General features: G+C 43.4%; 1 protein-coding gene across 1 annotated transcript in view; it reads left to right on the forward strand.

Moving 5' to 3' along the window:
• Positions 1-22,215, forward strand: part of LOC140194866 (diacylglycerol kinase theta) — a 240,220-nt gene that overhangs the window by 69,084 nt on the left and 148,921 nt on the right. Inside the window, exons 5-7 of the mRNA XM_072252146.1 lie at positions 3,435-3,560; positions 7,401-7,554; positions 9,363-9,449. Of these exons, the coding sequence (XP_072108247.1) occupies positions 3,435-3,560; positions 7,401-7,554; positions 9,363-9,449 (367 nt within the window). The remainder of the gene's footprint in view (positions 1-3,434; positions 3,561-7,400; positions 7,555-9,362; positions 9,450-22,215) is intronic.

A 22,215-nucleotide genomic window follows, 5' to 3' on the forward strand; every position in this document is an offset into this window, starting at 1 on the left:
TCTCGGATCAGCGGCATTCGGACTGGGGTCAGTGGTCACTCTTTACGGAAGGACCGAGCTCTGCTCTTATGCAGACAAAAAGTCGTTTTCCATATTCCGAGATTTATCTGATTACTGGGCTGTACTCTGTAATGGTTTCCTTCAGGTTTTTGGTGTCTTCTTTCTTGTGGCCAGTTGGTCGGTGGATGATCTGTTAGTTTTTGTGTGTGAGGGAGGGTTGGGGGTTTGGTGTCACTGCTGCCATTTTTTTTCTCTGAGTGACGGGGTCGGGAATCGGGTATTGTTACGTGTAGGGGGTTGGTGATTGTTACTGTGGCTGCTTTTTGGTGCAGGAGGAAGGAATTTTGGGGTTTGCGAGTTTTGTTTCTTTTCTGTGTGTGAGGAGGGTAGCTAATGTCTTTTCTTTCGTCAACACCCATGGTCTTTCTATATTTAATAGCTGTCTGGAGAAGAGAAATATCAGGGTGGTATCGTACGTGCATACTCTGACAATAAAATGAATCTTTGAACCTTTTAAGAAAGTTTCCTTATCAGTATGTGGAGGTCCCAACTTGAGAGAGCACTTACCAAGGATACCGGATATATAAGGATACCAGATTTAAGAAGCCTTTGTTTTCAAGAGATATTGAGGCTTTGGTAAAGAGAAAGGAGATGCAGATCAGGTATAGACAGTTAGGATCAAATGAGAATCCGTTTTAATATCACTGGCATATGTTATGAAACTTGCTGTTTTGCGGCAGCGGTACATTGCAATACATAACAATAAAAACTATAAATTGCAATAAGAAGTATCGATAAAAAGAGAATTAAGTAAAGTAAGTGGTGCAAAAAGAGAGGGGAAAAGTGGTGAGGTAGTGTACATGGGTTCATTGTCCATTCAGAAACCTGATGGTGGAGGGGAGAAGCTGTTCCTGAAGCACTGAGTGTGTGTCTTCAGGCTCCTGTACCTCCTCCTCAGTGGTAGCGATGGAAAGAGGACACACCTTGGGTAATGGAGGTCATTAACCTAGTGGGTACATTTAATAGAGCTGTTTGGGAGGGTTTAAACTGATTTGGCAGGGGGATGGGAACCAGAGTGATATGGCTGAGGAAAGGGAAAACAGAAATAAATCAAAGACAGTGTGCAACAGAGATTATAGAAAGAACAGGCAGGAGATGAGGTTTAATCACAGCCAGTGGCATGAGTTACAGGGCAACAGAGGTGTGGTGCAGTTAAAACAGAAAGCAACAAATACTGGACTGAAAATGTTATATTTGAATGCACACAACATAAGAAATAAAATCAACGATCCTGAAATTCAGCTACAGATTGGCAAGTATGACATTGTGGCCATCTCAGAAACTTGGCTGAAGGATGGCTGCCATTGGGAGCTGAACGTCCAAGGATATACGGTGTATCAGAAAGATAGGTTAGGAGGCAGAGGGGGGTGGTGTATAAAAAGTAATATTAAATCATTAGAAAGGCATGACATAGGATTGGAAGATGTAGAGTCTCTATGCATTGAGTTAAGAAATGGCAAGGGTAAAAGGACCTTAATGACAGTTGAATACAGCTGGGATGTGGATTACAAATTACAACAGGAGATAGAAAAGGCGCATCAAAAAGGCAATGTCATGATAATCGTTGGGGATTTTAACATGAAAGTGGATTGGGAAAACCAGGTCAGTACCATATAACAATTACAGCACGGAAACAGGCCATCTCGGCCCTTCTAGTCCGTGCCGAACTCTTACTCTCAGCTAGTCCCACCGACCTGCACTCAGCCCATAACCCTCCATTCCTTTCCTTTCCTGTCCATATATCTATCCAATTTAACTTTAAACAACAACATCGAACCTGCCTCAACTGCTTCTGCTGAAAGCTCGTTCCACACAGCCACCACATGGGAGGTTAGTTAGGAAAATTCAGTCGCTAGGTATACATGGAGAGGTGGTAAATTGGATTAGACATCGGCTCGATGGAAGAAGCCAGAGAGTGGTGGTAGAGAATTGCTTCTCTGAGTGGAGGCCTGTGACTAGTGGTGTGCCACAGGGATCAGTGCTGGGTCCATTGTTATTTGTCATCTATATCAATGATCTGGATGATAATGTGGTAAATTGGATCAGCAAGTTTGCTGATGATACAAAGATTGGAGGTGTAGTAGACAGTGAGGAAGGTTTTCAGAGCCTACAGAGGGACTTGGACCATCTGGAGGAGTGGGCTGAAAAATGGCAGATGAAGTTTAATACAGACAAGTGTGAGGTATTGCACGTTGGAAGGACAAACCAAGGTAGAACATACAGGGTTAATGGTAAGGCACTGAGGAGTGCAGTGGAACAGAGGGATCTGGGAATACAGATACAAAATTCCCTAAAAGTGTCGTCACAGGTAGATAGGGTCGTAAAGAGAGCTTTTGGTACATTGGCCTTTATTAATCCAAGTATTGAGTATGAGAGCTGGAATGTTATGATGAGGTTGTATAAGGCATTGGTGAGGCCGAATCTGGAGTATTGTGTTCAGTTTTGGTCACCAAATTACAGGAAGGATATAAATAAGGTTGAAAGAGTGCAGAGAAGGTTTACAAGGATGTTGCCAGGACTTGAGAAACTCAGTTACAGAGAAAGGTTGGATAGGTTCCCTGGAGCTTAGAAGAATGAGGGGAGATTTGATAGAGGTATATAAAATTATGATGGGTATAGATAGAGTGAATGCAAGCAGGCTTTTTCCACTGGGGCAAGGGGAGAAAAAAACCAGAGGACATGGGTTAAAGGTGAGGGGGGAAAAGTTTAAAGCGAACATTAGGGGGGGGGCTTCTTCACAGAGAGTGGTGGGAGTATGGAATGAGCTGCCAGACGAGGTGGTAAATGCGGGTTCTTTTTTAACATTTAAGAATAAATTAAACAGATACATGGATGAGAGGTGTATGGAGGGATATGATCCGTGTGCAGGTCAGTGGGACTAGGCAGAAAATGGTTCGGCACAGCCAAGAAGGGCCAAAAGGCCTGTTTCTGTGCTGTAGTTGTATGGGTCTATGGTACCACTCTCTGAGTAAAGAAGTCCCCCCTCATGTTACCCCTAAACTTTTGCCCCCTAACTCTCAACTCATGTCCTCTTGTTTGAATCTCCCCCCCCCATGGGAAAAGCCTATTCACGTCAACTCTATCTATCCCCCTCATAATTTTAAATACCTCTATCAAGTCCCCCCTCAACTTTCTACGCTCCAAAGAATAAAGACCCAACTTGTTCAACCTTTCTTTATAACTTAGGAGATGAAACTCAGGTAACATTCTAGTAAATCTTCTCTGTAAAAGAATCTTCTCTATAAAACTGACTGTTTTCTCATATAAAACAATCAGTCACCTGTTTGGAGCAATTTGATGTCAAATCATATTAAGATTACCTGAGCACTTCATCATTTCAACTTCTTTTGTTGATCTTGTGACTTTCCCCTCAGGAATCAAATCACCACCATTGGCGGGAAGGGAATCTCTCTCCTAGTGCTCGCTGTGATGTCTGTAAGAAGTCATGTGGGTCATCAGAGGTGTTATCTGGCATTCGATGTGAATGGTGTGGGATAACAGTAAGTGAACAGTTTGATAATGCTGCTTGATATTCATGTACCATAAAACACTGCAGAATTCCTTGATACCTACACTTCTGACACTGAATGCTAAACGTTAACTGAGAGGGTTTGCCTGTCATTTATAATTCATGCCAGAAATAGTGGCCTTTCACTGTTGTTGGCAAATAATGAATGATTTTTTTCCAGATCTTTGATGTGTGTTGAAACGTTCACGATCTACGTTAACAATCTGGAATAGGAGACTGAGTGTAGTTTATCTAAATTTGTTGATGATACTAAATTGAGTGGTAAAGCTAATTGTTCAGAAGATACGGTGTCTGCAGAGAGATATAGATAGTTTAAGTGAGTGGGCAATAGAGTACAATGTTGGTAAACGTGAGGTCATCACTTTGGAAGTTAAAATGGAAGATCAGATTATTACTGAAATGGGGTGACTGGAAGATTTGGCTCAGCCCCTGATTGAATGGCAGAGCAGACTCGATGGGCCAAATAGCCTACTTCTGCGCCTATATCTTATGGTTTTATGGATAAGGTGCCGTATAAAAGACTTATCCATAAGATAAGGATGCGTAGAATTGGGGGGTGATGTGTTAGCATGGATAGAGAACTGGTTAACTGATCAAAAGCGGAGAGTTGGGATACATGGGTGTTACTCTGGTTGGCAATCAGTGCTGAGTGGTGTGCCGCAGGGAAGAGATGAAATATGCGGGCAAACTGTCCCATAATATAAAGCAGGATTTTAAATGTTTTTTTTCAGTAATATAAAGAGTAAAAGGGAAGTGAGAGTTGATATTAGACCACTGGAAAATTACACTGGTGAAGTAGTAATGGAGGACAAAGAAATGGCAGATGAACTTAATGGGTACTTTGCATCAGTCTTCACTGTGGAAGACACTAGCAATGTGCCAAAGGAAAGAGTGCTAGGCAGACTGAATGGTCTTAAGGTGGATATGTCACCTGGACCAGATGGACTACATCCCAGAGTTCTGAGAGAGGTTGCTGAAGAGATAATAGATGCATTGGTCATGGTTTCAAGATTCACTTGACTCTGGCATGGTCCCAGAGGACTGGAAAATTGTAAATGTCACTCCACTCTAAGAAGGGAGGAAGGCAAAAGAAAGGAAATTATAGGCCAGTTAGCCTAACATCAATGCTTGGGAAAATGTTGGAATGCATTATTAAGAATGAGTTTTCAGGGTACATGGTGACTAATGATAAAATAAGTTAAAGTCAGCATGGTTTCTATAAAGGGAAATCTTGCCTGACAAATAGAGTTCTTCGAGGAAGTAACAAGCAGGACAAAGGAGAGGCAGTGGATGTCATTTACTTGTATTTTCAAAAGGTATTTGATAAAGTGCCACTCATGAGGCTACTTAACAAGATAAAATCCTATGGTGTTGCAGAAAATATACTGGTATGGATACAGGAATGACTGAGAGGCAGGAGGCAGCAAGTGGGAATAAAGGGGGCTTTTCTGGTTGATTGCCAGAGACTAGTGGTGTTCATCAGGAGTCAGAATTGGGACCACTGTTTTTCACATTGTTTGTCAGTGATTTAGACAGTGGAATTGATGGTTTTGTGGCAAAGTTTGTAGATGATATGAAGGTAGGTGGAGGGGTAGATAGTTCTGAGGAAGCAGTGCGATTGCAGCAGGACGTAGACAAATTGGAAGAATGAGCAAAAATGTCAGATGGAATACAGTGTTGGGAAATGTATGATAATGTATTGTGGTAAAAGGAACAGAAGTGTAGATTGCTATCTAAATGAGCAGAAACATCAAACCTCAGAGGTCCAGACGGACTAGGAGTCCTCATGCAAGACTCCCAGAAGGTTAATTTACATGTTGAGTTTGTGGTAAAGAAGGCAAATGCAATGTTGGCATTTATTGGAATAGAATATAAAAACAAGGAGATAATGCTGACCGTTTGTAAGACACTAGATAGGCTGGGCTTAGAGTATTGTCAACAGTTTGGGGCCCCATATCTCAGAAAGGATGTGTTATCATTGGAGAGTGTCCATAGGAGGTTCACGAGGATGATTGCAGGAATGAAGGGGTTAACATGAGTGTTTGGTAGCTTTGGGCCTGTACTCACTGGAGTTTAGAAGAATGCAGGGGGATTTCATTTAAAACCTACCAAATGTTGAAAGGACTAGATAAGATGGGTGTGGAGAGGATGTTTTCTATGGTGGGGGTGTCCAGAACTAGAGGGCACAGCCTCAGAATTGAGGGGCAACCTGTTAGAACTGGGGTACGGAAGAATTTTTTTCAGCCAGAGAGTAGTGAATCTGTGGAATGCCCTGCTTCAGACTGTGATGGAGACCAAGTCTGTGTGTGTATTCAAAGCAGAAGTTGATAGTTTTCTGATCAGTCAGGGCTTCAAAGGATATGGCTAGAGTGCTGGTGTATGGGGTTGAGTGGGATCTGGGATTGGCATGGTGGAGCAGACTAGATGGGCTGAATGGCCTAGTTCTGCTCCTGTGTCTTAAAGTATCAAGGATTTCTTTGGCCGTTCCCCTTTCCACATGGCTCACACAAAAGCATTGTCAGAACTTAAAAACATGAGCGGGCAAGTCACATACAGAACCACCCTTACCTTTTTTAAGTTAAGAAAATATGGTAGGCAGTAGAAATTAAAAACAAAATCAGAACTTGCTGGAAGCATTCAGTGTGCATGCAGCAACTGTGGTGAGAGAAACAGCTCAAATCAGTGATCCTTTCACCACTGTTTTGGCCGAATCAGAGGTGGTGATGAATCAGCGTATAGATTGAAAATCTGGCTGAGTAGTGCCACAACCAACCCTGACTCAATGTCAGTAGGAGCAAAGAGCTGGTCATTGATTTCAGGAGGAGTAAACTGAAGGTCCATGATTCAGTCCCTGTCGGGGGAATCAGAGGTGGAGAGGGTCACCAACTTTAAGTTCCTCGGTGTTAACATTTCAGAGGACCTATCCTGGGTCCAGCATTAAAGTGTCATTAGGAAGAAAGCACAGCAATACCTCTACTTCGTTAGAAGTTTGTGAAGATTTGGCACGTCATCTAAAAATCTGATAAACGTCTATAGATGTGTGGAGAAGAGTATATTGACTAATTGCATCACAGATTGGTATGGAAACACCAATGCCCTTGTACGGGAAAGCTTACAAAAAGTAGGCCCAGTCATCACGGTAAGGCGCTCTCCACCATTGAGCACATCTACACGGAGCGCTGTTGCAGGAAAGCAGCACCAATTATCAAGGACCCCACCATCTAGGTCATGCTCTCTACTCACTGCTACCATCAGGAAGGAGGTACAGGAGCCTCAGGACCCACACCACCAGGTTCACGAACAGTTATTACCCCTCAACAACCAGCTGCCTGAACCAAAGGGGACAACTTCTTTCAGCTTCACTCATTTAATACTGAACTGTTCCCACAATTTAAGGGCTCTTCATCTCCTTTTCTGGATATTTATTGCTCTTTTAAAATTATTTATGTTTTACCTTATTCGCACAGTTTTTTTTTTGCACTCTGGTTGTTTGTTGGGTGTGGTCTTTCATTGATTCTGTTGTGTTTTTTGTATTTACTGTGAATGCCCACAAGAAAATGAACCTTGGGGTTGTATATGGTGACATAGATGTACTTTGATAATAAATTTACTTTGAACTTCTTTTCCCTGTTCCAGATCAGAGAAAAGAGTCCAAGATTTGAAAAGTTCACTCTGTTTCTCCCACTATCAATGTTGCTTCACATCTTGTGTAGTTCTGGCATCTTTTGTTTTGATTTATGTTTTTAAATTTGGACAAAGTTTATCGTCTAAAAATGCTATGTGGCAAAAATGCCATCATTCTCTTTCTTAGGTTCATGCTGATTGCTATAGTGGCCTCACACTAGAATGCGATTTTGGAAGATTACAGAACATGATATTGCCTCCGAATTGTGTACACCTATCTGCACGCAATTTCAGCAAGTTCCACTGTTTTCGGATTGTAGAGAGTTCACAAATGGAGCAGGGTGAGTGGGGAGAATGAAATGAATTCATGCTGTTTTAGAATCCAGATTAGCAGAATAAAGTGCGCATGGTCAGACCGCACTTGAAATATTTTGAGCAGCTTTAGGCACCTTATCCAAGAAAAGATGTGCTGACATTTGAGAGAGTCCAGAATAGGTTCACGAAAATGATTCTGGAATGAAAGGGTTATGGTGTGAGGAGTTTTTGGTGGCTCTGGGCTTGTACTCGGCAGAGTTTAGAAGAATGAGGATGGATCTCATTGAAACCTATCGAACATTGAAAGGTCTGGATAAAGTGGATATGGAAAGGATATTTCCTATAGTGGGGTAGACTAGGAACAGAGGGCACAGCCTTAAAATAGAGGGATATCAATTTAGAATCGAGATGAAGAGAATTTTATTTAGCCAAAAGATGGTGAATCTGTGGAACTCATTGCCAGAGATGACTGTCCAGGGCAAGTCATTGGGTATATTTAAGGCGGAGGTTGATAGGTTCTTGATTAGTCAGGGCATCAAAAGATATGGGGAGCCAGCAGGAGAATGGAGTTGAGAGGGTTAATAAATCAGCCATGATGGAATGGCAGAGCAGACTTGATGGGCCGTATGGCAGAATTCTGCTCTTATGTCCTATGGTCTTACCTGATGATCTGAATGGTTCAAATGATTAGAGGGCAAGGGTTATAAAACTACAGAGTTCCACATTTGGGAATTATGGCTAAAAGATTTTATTAATGCTTAAGACTTGTATTTTAAGAAGATTGAACAGTATAGATTGTAGTATAAGGACACGATTATGAAAACTCAGCCAGTCAGAACTGACTGATGTAGTCACTTTTTAAATGTCAGTTGACATTAAAGTTGGCTTGTAGGTGCGGCAGGTAATCTGAAGGGTAAGTAGCCTTAAATAAAAATAAAAGATGCTGGAAACACCCAGCCAGTTGGGCAGTATCTATGGAGCGAGAAGTAGAATTAATGTTACAGGTCAAAAACCCTTCATCAGAAAATTGATTGTAAAAGAAGGGGCATTTGGTGAAACTAGAGCATACTGATGAGGCCACTGCTTGCAGTTTTGGCCTGTAGATTAGGGAGGATTTATTAGGAAGCATGTACTAGAGATGCAGAGGAGATTGGTATTGCGGATTCCTGCAATGAGGTATTGCACTTAAGCACAAATGCTGTGCAGGCTAGTTTAGAAGAATGGGAAGTGATGTTATTGAAGTACTTGAGATTCTGTGGTAGTTGTTGGGAGAACTTTTCTGTACATGGGGCTATTGAGAATTAGATGGGGATATGTTTCAGAGAAATAAGTTCCTTATTTGTGACTGTGATGAGGAGGAACTTCTCTAAAGTATCTTGAACCTTCAACTACTTAGACAAAGAGGAATTCAAGGAGTGTTTGGGGAAAGTGGATAGTGGTGCTGAGTCCAAGACTGGATCTGTCGTGTTCTCAGGCAAATTAACCTTCTCATGCAAGAGAGTGGTGGATGGCTACTTCAGTTGTTCAAGAAGATGTAATTTTACTGTTAACACATGTGATAATGCATTATTTAAAAAAAATACACCAATTTGTGACAGTTAATCTCGTGCAGTAATAGTGATTAATGGAAAGACCTAATAATGTCAGTAACAAAAAAAAACATTGGGAGAAGGGAGATCAATTACAGTGTTGGTTTGTGTGTGTGTGTGTGTGTGTGTGTGTGTATTTATGACAAGAGTTGTGTTTTTGTGAACTCGTGGCATTGTTGCAATGCAGTATTGCTGAACTCATCTTACTGTGAAATACTGTTGTTCATGGGCATGTCTTTCCATAGTTGAAGAGGACAGTGATGACGATGATGTGGCTACTGGAAACCATGGAACATATAAAGATAGCCAGTCTCCTTCCACGACTGATTCAGGTAAGGGATTTTGCGGGCACTCTCAATCCAGCTGACTGGTTTTGATGAGGCAATCAATTCTTTTATAATCTGAAGCGAAATATTTTTGTTCACTTTCAGAATGAGTGAGAGTTAGGGTGCTAATATTTTCTCCATGTTCCCTGTCATACGTTTCAAGGGTTTGGAGATCACATGAGTGGTTTTGTTTTTAATTAAGTCCCTTCCAACAGTACATCGCCAGATGATCAGACCGTAAGACCCAGGAACAGAATTATTCAAAAAGAATTGAACTGACCACTCAGAACTGATGGGAAAACCAAAATTCAAATGGAGGGTTGCTGGAAAATTCACTGGAGTGGGTTCAGGTCTGATAAGGATTAGTTTAAATTCAAACAACTTTTGGAAGAAGGTGTGCTAGGAAATTTAACTCTAACTCTTAAAAACAATACAGTGTTGGTATCCTGTGCGTGTGTGTGTTGGATAATGTCTCAGTCTACACATGATGATAAGAGACAGAGGACATTGAATAAGGCTGCCGTTGTAAGACCCAACAAGATCCAGCCTTTGGAACTAGTTTTTGAGATTTGGGAAAATGTCTGCTTTGCTTTTCGCCAGATTGTAAGGTCATTCAGCACAGAAACAGGCCCCTTGGCCCGACAACTCCTTGCCTCCCATCTGTCCAGCTAAACTTTTTCAATACTCCTTCAGGCCGCATTTGGAGTATTGGCGGCAGTTTTGGGCCCCATATCTCAGAAAGGTTGCGTTGTCATTGGAGAGAGTCCAAAGGAGGTTCATGAGGATGATTTTGGGATATGTTAATGGGGTTAATATATGAGTAGCATCTGGCAGCTCTGTGCCTATACTCACTGGAATTTAGAAGAATGTTTGGGGGGGGGGAGGATTTCATTGAAACTTGAAACCGAATATTGAAAGGATTAGATAGGGTGGATGTGGAGAGGATGTTTCCTCTGGTGGGGGTATCCAGAACTAGAGGGCACAGCCTCAAAACTGAGGGGTGACCCTTCAGAACAGAGGTAAGGAGGAATTTTTTTTAGCCAAAGAGTAGTAAATGTGTGGAATGTTCTGCCACAGATTTTGGTGGAGGCCAAGGCAATGGTTATATTTAAGGCAGAAGTAGATTGTTTTCTGATTGGTCAGGGCATCAAGGATATGGCAAGAAGGCAAGTATATGTGGTTGAGTGGGATCCAGAATCAGCCATGATGGAATGGCAGAGAAGGCTCGATGGGCTGAATGGCCTAATTCTGCTCCTATGCCTCACAGTCTTATGGTCATACAACGTATGCTTTACTTGACGTGTGGCAAGTATTTCAGGACAACTTCAGATTAGACCACAAGACTTAGGAGCAGAATGTACCCCACCGCAGACAAGATATACTGCAGGCTACTGTGGGAAGTGAGGGAGGAGATTGGTGAGCCTCTGGCGATGATCTTTGCATCATCAGTAGGGACAGGAGAAGTACCAGAGGATTGGAGGGTTGCAAATGTTGTTCCCTTGTTCAAGAAAGGGAGGAGAGATAACTCAGGAAATTATAGACCAGTGAGTGTGACTTCAGTGATGAACAAGTCGTTGGAGAAGAACCTGAGAGGCAGGATTTATGAATATTTTGAGAGACAGTCTGATTAGGGATAGTCAGGTTGGCTCTGTCAAGGGCAGGTCATGCTTTACGGGCCTGATTGAATTCTCTGAGGATGTAACAGAGCACGTTGATGAAGGTAGAGCAGTGGATGTAGTGTATATGGATTTCAGTAAGGCATTTGATAAAGTTCCCCATGCAGGGCTCATTCAGAAAGTAAGGAGGCATGGGATCCAAGGAGACCTTGCTTTGTGTATCCAGAATTAGCTTGCCCATAGAAGGCAAAGAGTGGTTGTAGATGGTTTGTATTCTGCATGGAGGTCGGTGACCAGTGGTGTGCCTCAGGGATCTGTTCTGGGACCCCTTCTCTTTGTGATTTTTATAAATGACCTGGATGAGGAAGTGGAGGGATGGATTAGTAAGTTTGCTGATGACACAAAAGTTGGGGATGTTGTGTATAGTCTGGAGGGTTGCCAGAAGTTACAGCCGGTTATTAATAGGATGCAGAACTGGGCTGAGAAGATAGCAGATGGAGTTCAACCCAGATAAGTGTGAAGTAGTTCATTTCGGTAGGTCAAATATGATGGCAGAATATAGTATTAATGGTAAGACTCTTGGCAGTCATAGTCATACTTTATTGATCCCGGGGGAAATTGGTTTTCGTTACAGTTGCACCATAAATAATAAATAGTAATAGAACCATAAATAGTTAAATAGTAATATGTAAATTATGAAATAAGTCCAGGACCAGCCTATCGGCTCAGGGTGTCTGACCCTCCAAGGGAGGAGTTGAAAAGTTTGATGGCCACAGGCAGGAATGACTTCCTATGACGCTCTGTGTTGCATCTCGGTGGAATGAGTCTCTGGCTGAATGTACTCCTGTGCCCAACCAGTCCATTATGTAGTGGATGGGAGACATTGACCAAGATGGCATGCAGCTTAGACAGCATCCTCTTTTCAGACACCACCGTGAGAGAGTCCAGTTCCATCCCCACAACATCACTGGCCTTACGAATGAGCTTGTTGATTCTGTTGGTGTCTGCCACCCTCAGCCTGCTGCCCCAGCACACAACAGCAAACATGATAGCACTGGCCACCACAGACTCGTAGAACATCCTCAGCAATGTCCAGCAGATGTTAAAGGACCTCAGTCTCCTCAGGAAATAGAGACGGCTCCGACCGTTCTTGTAGACAGCCTCAGTGCTCTTTAACCAGTCCAGTTTATTGTCAATTCGTATCCCCAGGTATTTGTAATCCTCCACCATGTCTACACTGACCCCCTGGATGGAAACAGGGGTCACCGGTACCTTAGCTCTCCTCAGGTCTACCACCAGCTCCTTAGTCTTTTTCACATTAAGCTGCAGACAATTCTGCTCACACCATGTGACAAAGTTTCCAACCGTAGCCCTGTACTCAGCCTCATCTCCCTTGCTGATGCATCCAACTATGGCGGAGTCATCCGAAAACTTCTGAAGATGACAAGACTCTGTGCAGTAGTTGAAGTCCGAAGTGTAAATGGTGAAGAGAAAGGGAGACAAGACAGTCCCCTGTGGAGCCCCAGTGCTGCTGATCATTCTGTCGGACGTACAGTGTTGCAAGCACACGTACTGTGGTCTGCCAGTCAGGTAATCAAGAATCCATGATACCAAGGAAGCATCCACCTGCATCGCTGTCAGCTTCTCCCCCAGCAGAGCAGGGCGGATGGTGTTGAACGCACTGGAGAAGTCAAAAAACATGACCCTCACAGTGCTCGCTGGTTTGTCCAGGTGGGCGTAGACACAGTTCAGCAGGAAGACGATGGCATCCTCAACTCCTAGTCGGGGCTGGTAGGCGAACTGGAGGGGATCTAAGTGTGGCCTGACCATAGGCTGGAGCAGCTCCAGAACAAGTTTCTCCAGGGTCTTCATGATGTGGGAGGTCAATGCCACCGGTCTGTAGTCATTGAGGCCGCTGGGGCGCGGCGTCTTCGGCACAGGGACGAGGCAGGATGTCTTCCACAATACAGGAACCCTCCTGAGCCTCAGGCTCAGGTTGAATACATGGTGAAGTACTCCACATAGCTGAGGGGCACAGGCTTTGAGCACCCTGGTACTGACACCATCCGGTCCTGCAGCCTTGCTTGGGTTGAGACGTTCCAGCTGTCTTCTCACCTGTTCAGCCGTGAAGCCCACCGTGGTGGTTTCGTGTGGGGGAGGGGTATAGTCGTGTGAGCAGAGTGGAGGATCAGCGAGATCTTGGGGTCCGTGTCCAGAGGACACTCAAAAGCCTGTGCGCAGGTTGACAGTGTTGTAAAGAAGGTGTATGGATTGATGGCTTTCATCAACTGTGGGACTGAGTTCAAGAGCCGTGAGGTAATGTTACAGCTATATAAGACCTTAGTAACACCCCACTTGGAGTACTGTTCTCAGTTCTGGTCACCTCACTACAGGAGGGATGTGGATGCTATAGAGAGTGCAGAGGAGATTTACAAGGATATTGCCTGGATTAGAGGGTGTGCCTTATGAGAATAGGTTGAGTGTACTTGGCCTTTTCTCCTTGGAGCGATGGAGGATGAGCGGTGACCTGATAGAGGTGTATAAGATGATGAGAGGCATTGATCGTGTGGATAGCCAGAGGCTTTTCCCCAGGGCTGAAATGGCTAACATGAGGGGTCATAATTTTAAGGTGCTTGAAAGTAGGTACAAGGGGGATATCGGGGTGGGTTTTTTTACGCAGAGAGCGGTGAGAGTGTGGAATGCACTGCCAGCGATGGTGGTGGAGGCGGATAGGATAGGGTCTTAGACAGGCACATGGAGCTTTGTAAAATAGAGGGCTATGCGCTGGGGAAATTCTAGGCAGCTTCTAGAGGAGGTTACATGCTCAGCACAGCACTGTGGGCTGAAGGGCCTGTAATGTGCTGTAGATTTCTATGTTCTGTGAGTCTCTCCGCCATTCCATCATGGCTGATTTATTATCCCTGTCAACCCCATTCTCCTGCCTTCTCCCCATAACCTTTGACACCCTGACAAATCAAGAACCCATCAACCTCCACTTTAAATATACTCCATGACTTGGTCTCCACGGGTTTCTTGGCAATGAATTTCACAGGTTCACTGCCCTCTGGCTAAAGAAATTCCTGCTCATCTCTGTTCTAAGTGGATATCCCTCTATTCTGAGGCTGTGCACTCTGGTCCTAGATTCTCCTGCTATAGGAAACATCCTCACCACGCTATCTAGTCCTGTAAGTATTTGATAGATTTCAATAATATCTCTCCTCCCCACCCCCATTTTTCTTAACTCCAACAAGAACAGGCCCAGAGCCATCAAACACCCCTCACACATATTAACCCTTTCATTCCTGGAATCATTCTTGTGACCATCTCCATTGCCAGCTCGTCCTTGCTTAGATGAACCATGAAACGCTCCTTGTACACTGAAACTTTCATTCCTGGAATACTTCTCGTGAACCTCCTCTGGAGCCACTCCAATGCCAGCACTTCTGTTTTGAGATAAGGGGCTCAAAACTGCTCACAATACTCCAAGTGCAGTCTGACCAGTGCCGTATAAACCCTCAGCATTACATCATTTTTTTAATATTCTAGTCCTCTCAAAATTAATGCTAACATTGCATTTGCTTTCTTTACACCAACTCAACCTGCAAGTTAACCTTTAGGGAATGTTAGAGAATTTAGTACTGGTCAAACACAAAGTAGGCAAAGACTAGCTACCACCTTTATTTTGTGAATTCATGGGGAGCCGTCCCTTCATGGGAAAATGAATCTACCAATACGAGGTTACGATTCAAATTTATACTGCAAATCTAATCACACTGTGTCAGCAGGTCTACAGACACCATTTCCACAATTCACACAAAATTTGCCTCAACACAATTGGTTTCTCATTGATCAGAGTACATACAAGCCATTGCCTTTCAGACAGGGTTCAGCTTTCACTCATTAATGACATGATTTATTGTTAGTTAGTAAGACAGTCCCATACTGCTTCTTATCATGATATCCCCATCAAAGATTATGGGGAGAAGACCGGGAAATGGGTTGAGGAGGAGGAAAAAAAGGGTTTAGCCATGATTGAATGGTGGAGCAGACTTGATGGGCCAAATCACCTAATTCTGCTCCCATATGTTGTGGTCTTATGGTCTTGTATCCCCATGATTCTGTTAACCCTTAGTCCTCAAGTATAATTTTTCCTTCATAGTACTCCTATAGGACTCTCAAGTCCTTTTGCACCTCTGAGTTGTTAATTTTGTCCCCGTTTACAAAATTGTCAACACCTTTATTTCTTCTACCAAAGATGACCATACATTTTCCTACCGTATATTCCACCTGCCACCTCTCTGCCCATTCCGTCAGTCCTTCTGCAGAATCTTTGCTTCCTCAACACTACGTACTCTCCAGCTAACGTTGTATTGTCCGCTAGAAAAGGATCCTTTTATTCCCGCTCCTGCCTCTTGCCAGTCAGCCAATCTTCCGTCCATGCTAGTATCTTCCCTGTAATACCATGGGGCTTTTGTTAAACAGCCTGATGTGTGCCACCTTGTCAAAGACCTGAAAATCCAAATAAACAACATTCACTGATTCTCCTTTGTCTATTTTGCTTGTTATTTCTTCAGAGAATTTTCAGATTGGTCAGGCAAGATTTCCCCTCAAGGAAACCATGCTGATTTTGGCCTATGGAGCACTTGGTGACACAAGACAGGATGAAGTCAGCGTGGTTTCCTTAAGAGAATATCTTGCCTGTTGAAACTGTTGGAATTCTTTGAGGAGATTACAAGTAGGAGAGATACAACTCCTCCCTTGGAGGGTCAGATACCCTGAGCCAATAGGCTGGTCCTGGACTTATTTCCATCTGGCATAATTTACATATTGTTATTTAATTATTTATGGTTTTACATTGCTATGTTTATACTCTATTCTTGGTTGATGCAACTGTAACGAAACCCAATTTCCCTCGGGATCAATAAAGTATGTCTATCTATCTATTTGGAATTTCAGAAGGCCTTTGACAAGGGGCTCACGTGAGGCTGAGGTAGTAGAAGTAAATGTGCAGTCTGTTTTCTAGCGGGGAGAAAATCTGAAAAGCTGAGATGCAGAGGGACTTCGAAGTCCTTGAGCAAAACGCCCTAAAGGTTAACTTGCAGGTAGAGTCAGGCAAATACAGTACAGGTCCACAATCTGTTTTCTGAAATCCTTGGGGCCAGTTGCATTTTGGAATTCAGAATTTTTCGGATTTCAGACACCCCCCCGCCCCCCCCCCCCACCAATACCAAAAAACAGGTATGCTCAAGTCCCTTATTTAACCTGTCTCAGTGCGGTGGAGTTTAGGACCCATCGGTGCACCAAACCTACGCACATCCTCCCGTGTACTTTAAAGCATCTCTAGATTACTTATAATACCTAATACAATGTAAATGATATGTAAGTAGTTGTTATACTGTATTGTTTAGGGAATAATGACAAGAAAAAAATTTATTTCCAACAAAAACATTCAATAAAACATAAAAATATACAGCCTCAAACAAACACATGGCAAATGACTTATTGGAATAAATGTAGAACGTCACTGTCACTATAAAACTTCAGTAACTTGTCTTTCTGTTTATTTAAATCATACACAGTGGTAGTTCCGACGCTATTTTCTTCAATAAGACGCCGCACAGACACACCACGACTAAGCTTCTGCAATAACTCCACTTTCTGCGTTATTGATAAAGATAGATGCTTCCTTCTCTTTTTCTCATTGTTACCCGTAGGGGTATCTGCAGCTCTTTTTGACATTTTCACTGTGAAATTAAACACAAAGTCAACAGTGAACACAAAATATCAGCGAACAGCAAATGCACATGTAACCAGTAGGAGTGCAGAGCCAAAAGTGACGTCTGGCGGCCTCTGCTAGTGCTGCCACGTCACACCTAAGTGACGTCAGCTGTTGGTGAGAAAATCTTCGTTTTCGGAGCTTTTTGGATTTCAGAATTTTGGGTAGTGTGCACCTGTAAAACGTTAGCATTCATTTCAACAGTTCTGAAATACAAGAGCAGGGATGTGGTACTAAGGCTTTATAAAACATTGGTGAGGCCTCATTTTGAGTATTGTGAACAGTTTTGGGCTCTTTATCTAAGAAAAGATGTACTGGCATTGGAGACGGTCCAGAGGAGGTTCACAAGGATGATTCCAGGAATTAAAGGGTTATCATATGAGAAACGTTTGATAGCTCGGTGTCTGTACTCGCTGAAATTTCGAAGGAAGAGGAGAGATCACATTTAAACCTTTCAAATGTTGAAAGGCCAAGATAGAGTAGATATGGAAAGGATGTTTCCCATGGTGGGAGAGTCTAGGACAAGAGGGCACAGCATAAGGATAGAGGGATGTCCATTTAAAACAGAGATGTAGAGAAATTTCTTTAGACCATAAGACATACAAGCAGAATTAGGCCATTTGGCCCGTCGTGTCTGCTCCACTATTCAATCATGGCTGATCCTCTTTTCCCTTCCTCAACCCCATTCCCCGGACTTCTCCCCGTAACCTTTAATGCCATGTCCAATCAAGAACCTATCAATCTCTGCCTTAAATACATCCAACGACCTGGCCTCCACAGCTGCAAATTCACCACCCTCTAGCTAAAGAAATTCCTCCTCATCTCCATTCTAAAAGGGTGCCCCTCTGTTCTGAGGCTGTACCCTCTGGTCTTAGACTTTCCCACCATAGGCAACATCTTCTCCACGTCCACTCTATCAAGGCCTTTTAACATTCGATAGGTTTCCATGAAGTCATCCCCTCATTTTCTGAATTCCAGTGAATACAGGCCCAGAGACATCAAATGCTCTTCATATGACAAGCCATTCAATCCTGGAATCATTTTTGTGAACTTGTTTTAAACCTTCTCTAGTTTCAGCACATCCTCTCTAAGATAAGGAGCCCAAACCTCAGAATCAGAATCAGGTTTATTATCACCGGCATGTGACATGAAATTTGTTAACTTAGCAACAGCAGTTTAATGTAATACATAATCTAGCAGAGAGGAAAAATAATAATAAACAAACTAGTAAAACGAATATTGAATAGATTTTAAAAAACATGCAAAAACAGAAATACTGTATATTAAAAAAAGGTGAGGTAGTGTCCTAGGGTTCAATGTCCATTTAGGAATCGGATGGCAGAGGGGAAGAAGCTGTTCCTGAATCGCTGAGTGTGTGTCTTCAGGCTTCTGTACCTCCTACCTGATGGTAACAGTGAGAAAAGGGCATGCCCTGGGTGCTGGAGATCCTTAATAATGGATGCTGCCTTTCTGAGACACCGCTCCCTGAAGATGTCCTGGGTACTTTGTAGGCTAGTGCCCAAGATGGAGCAGACTAGATTTACAACCTTCTGCAGCTTCTTTCGGTCCTGTGCAGTAGCCCCTCCGTACCAGACAGTGATGCAGCCTGTCAGAATGCTCTCCATGGTACAACTATAGAAGTTTTTGAATGTATTTATCGACATGCCATATCTCTTCAAACTCCTAATAGCCGCCGTCTTGTCTTCTTTATAACTACATTGATATGTTGGGACCAGGTTCGATCCTCAGAGATCTTGACACACAGGAACTTGAAGCTGCTCACTCTCTCCACTTCTGATCCCTCTATGAGGATTGGTATGTGTTCCTTCATCTTACCCTTCCTGAAGTTCACAATCAGCTCTTTCGTCTTACTGACGTTGAGTGCCAGGTTGTTGCTGAGGCACCACTCCGCTAGTTGGCATATCTCACTCTTGTACGCCCTCTTGTCACCACCTGAGATTCTACCAACAATGGTTGTACCATCAGCAAATTTATAGATGGTATTTGAGCTATGCCTAGCCACACAGTCATGTGTATATAGAGAGTAGAGCAGTGGGCTAAACACACACACCTGAGGTGCGCCGGTGTTGAACGTCAGTGAGGAGGATATGTTATCACCAATCCACACAGATTGTGGTCTTACGGTTAGGAAGTTGAGGATCCAATTGCAGAGGGAGGTACAGAGACCCAGGTTCTGCAACTTCTCAATCAGGATTGTGGGAATGCTGGTATTAAGTGCTGAGCTATAGTCGATGAACAGCATCCTTACGTAGGTGTTTGTGTTGAGGGTTACCAGTGCTTTATAAAGTCTCAACATTAAATCCTTGCTTTTATATTCTGGTCCTCTTGAAATGAATGCTAACATTGCATTTGCCAGTCACTATTAGGGAAGTTGAAGTCATCCATGACAACACTGTAATTTTTGCACCTTTCCAAAATCTGCCTCCCAATCTACTCCTCAGTCTCTTTGTTGTTATGGCGGGGGGTGTTTGTCCATGGAATACTTCCAACAGAGTGATTACTCCCTTCCTGTTTCTGATTTTAAGATCTTAAGACATAGGGGCAGAATTAGGCCATCATGGCTGATCCTTTTTTTAATCTCCTCCTCAATCCTGGTTCTTAGCCTTTTCCCTGTAACCTTTGATCACATGTCCGATCAAGAAACTATCAATCTCTGCTTTAAATACATCCAATGACCTGGCCTCCACAGCTGCATGTGGCAATAAATTCCACAAATTCACCACCCTCTGGCTAAAGAAATTTCTTCGCACCTTTGTTTTGAAAGGGCACCCCTCTATCCTGAGGCTGTGCCCTCTTGTCCAAGACTCTCCCACCATGGGAAACATCCTTTCCACATCTACTCTGCCTAGACCTTTCAACATTCAAAAGGTTTCAGTGAGATCCCCCCTCATCCTTCTAAATTCCAGCGAGTACAGACCCAGAGCCATCAAACGTTCCTCATATGATAACCCTTTCATTCCTGGAATCATCCTTGTGAACCTCCTCTTGACCCTCTCCATTGCCAGCACATCTTTTCTAAGATGAGGGGCCCAAAACTGTTCACAATACTCAAGGTGAGGCCTCACCAGTGCCTTATAAAGCCTCAGCATCACATCCCTGCTCTTGAAATGAATGCTAACAAGGCATTAGCCCTCCTCATCACTGACTTAACCTGCAATTTAACCTTCAGGGTGTTCTGCACGAGGACTTCCAAGTCCCTTTTCATTTCAGGTTGTTGAATTTTCTCCCTGTTTAGAAAATAGTCTGTGCATTTATTTCTACTACCAAAATGCAGGATCATGAATTTTCCAACATTGTATTTTATTTGCCACTTTCTTGCCCATTCTCCTAATCTGTCTAAGTCCTTCTGCAGCCTTCCTGCTTCCTCAACAGTACCTGCTTCTCTTTGATACCAAAGATGATACCAGTCTTTGTATCATCTGCAAACTTGGCAACAAAGCCATCTATTTCATCATCTAACTCATTGACATACAGCATAAAAAGAAGCGGTCCCAACATCGACCCCTGCGGAACACCACTAGTCACTGGCAGCCAACCAGAAAAGGATCCTTTTACTCTGACTCTCTGCCTCCTACCAATCAGCCAATGCTCTAACCATGTTAGTAACTTTCCTGTAATACCATGGGCTCTTTACTTGATAAGAAATTTCATATGTGGCACCTTGTCAAAGGCCTTCTGAAAGTCCAAATGTACAACATCCACTGCATCCCCTTTATCTATCCTACTTCTAACAGGTTCGTCAGGCAGGATTTTCCCTGAAGGAAACCCTGCTGACTTTGTCCTATCTTGTCCTGTGTCACCAAGTACTCCATAACGTCATTCTTAATTGACTCCAACATCTTTCCAAACACTGAGGTCAGGCTCACTGGTCTACAATTGCTTTTCTGCTGCCTTCCTCCTTTCTTAAAGGGTGGAGTGACATGGAGCCCTCTGACACCAGGCCAGAGTCCATTGATTTCTGAAAGATCATTGCTAATGTGGTGTCTGAAAAGAGGATGCTGTCCAAGTTGCATGCCGTCTTGGTCAATGTCTCCCATCCACTACATAATGTACTGGTTGGGCACAGGAGTACATTCAGCCAGAGACTCATTCCACCGAGATGCAGCACAGAGCGTCATAGGAAGTCATTCCTGCCTGTGGCCATCAAACTTTACAACTCCTCCCTTGGAGGGTCAGACATCCTGAGCCAATAGGCTGGTCCTGGACTTATTTCCTGGCATAATTTTACATATTACTATTTAACTATTATGGTTCTATTACTATTTATTATTTATGGTGCAACTGTAACGAAAACCAATTTCCCCCGGGGTCAATAAAGTATGACGACCACTACTACTACTACTACTAATGCCTCTACAATCTCTAACACTACCTCTTTCAGAATTCTGGGGTGCAGTTCATCTGGTCCAGGTGACTTATGTACCCTCAAAATGCTGGACAAACTCAGCAGGCCAGGCAGCATCTATGGAAAAAAGCACAGTCTATGTTTTGGGCCGAAACCCTTGGCAGGACTGGAGAAATAAAGCTGAGGAGTAGATTTGAAAGGTGGGGGGGGGGGGTATCAATCACCCCTGCTGTGGACCACTTCTACAAAGAAGGGATCCGTATGCTCCACGATTGCTGGACTAAGTGTGTACATGTAGGAGGGGACTATGTTGAAAAATAAATGTGCTAGGTGTTAAATTGACTCCTTCTACCTAGGCCACGAACTTATCAATCACCTCTCGTATAACACTTTGAGTACTGTATTTGCTACTCTTTCTGATTCTGCATCCCTAGTGCACTGATACTCACTCTGCTGGCTGCAGTTATGCCCTATGATCTGCCAGCCCTTCATGTCAGTCTGACTGCACGCTATCTTTGCTTTTTTACTATCTGTCCTATCCTGACAGAGTCCCTTCATTTCGTTTCCAACCCCCCTGCCAAATTAGTTTACACCCTCCCCAACAGCTCTAGCAAACCTGTCTGCAAGAATATTGTTTCCCCTCGGGTTCAGGTGCATCCCGTCTCTCTTGTACAGGTCACACCTCCCCCAGAAGAGATCCCAGTGATCCAAGAACCTGAAGCCCTGCCCTCTGCATCAGCTTCTCAGCCACGCATTTATCTGCCAAATCGTCCTGTTTCTACCCTCACTGGCACATGACAAAAGTAGCAATCCAGAAATTACTTTAGCCAGAAGGTGGTGAATTTGTGGCATTTGTTACCATAGGTAACTGCGGATGCCATATCAGTGGGTGTATTTAAGGCAGAGATTGATAGGTTCTTGATTGGACATGGTGTCAAAGATTATGGGGAAAGGGCTGGGTAGTGGGGCTGAGGAGTTAAAAGAAGAAGGATCAGCCATGATTGAATGGGGAGC

Source organism: Mobula birostris, chromosome 3 (genome assembly GCF_030028105.1).
Source record: "Mobula birostris isolate sMobBir1 chromosome 3, sMobBir1.hap1, whole genome shotgun sequence".
Taxonomy (NCBI): Eukaryota; Metazoa; Chordata; class Chondrichthyes; order Myliobatiformes; family Myliobatidae; genus Mobula; species Mobula birostris.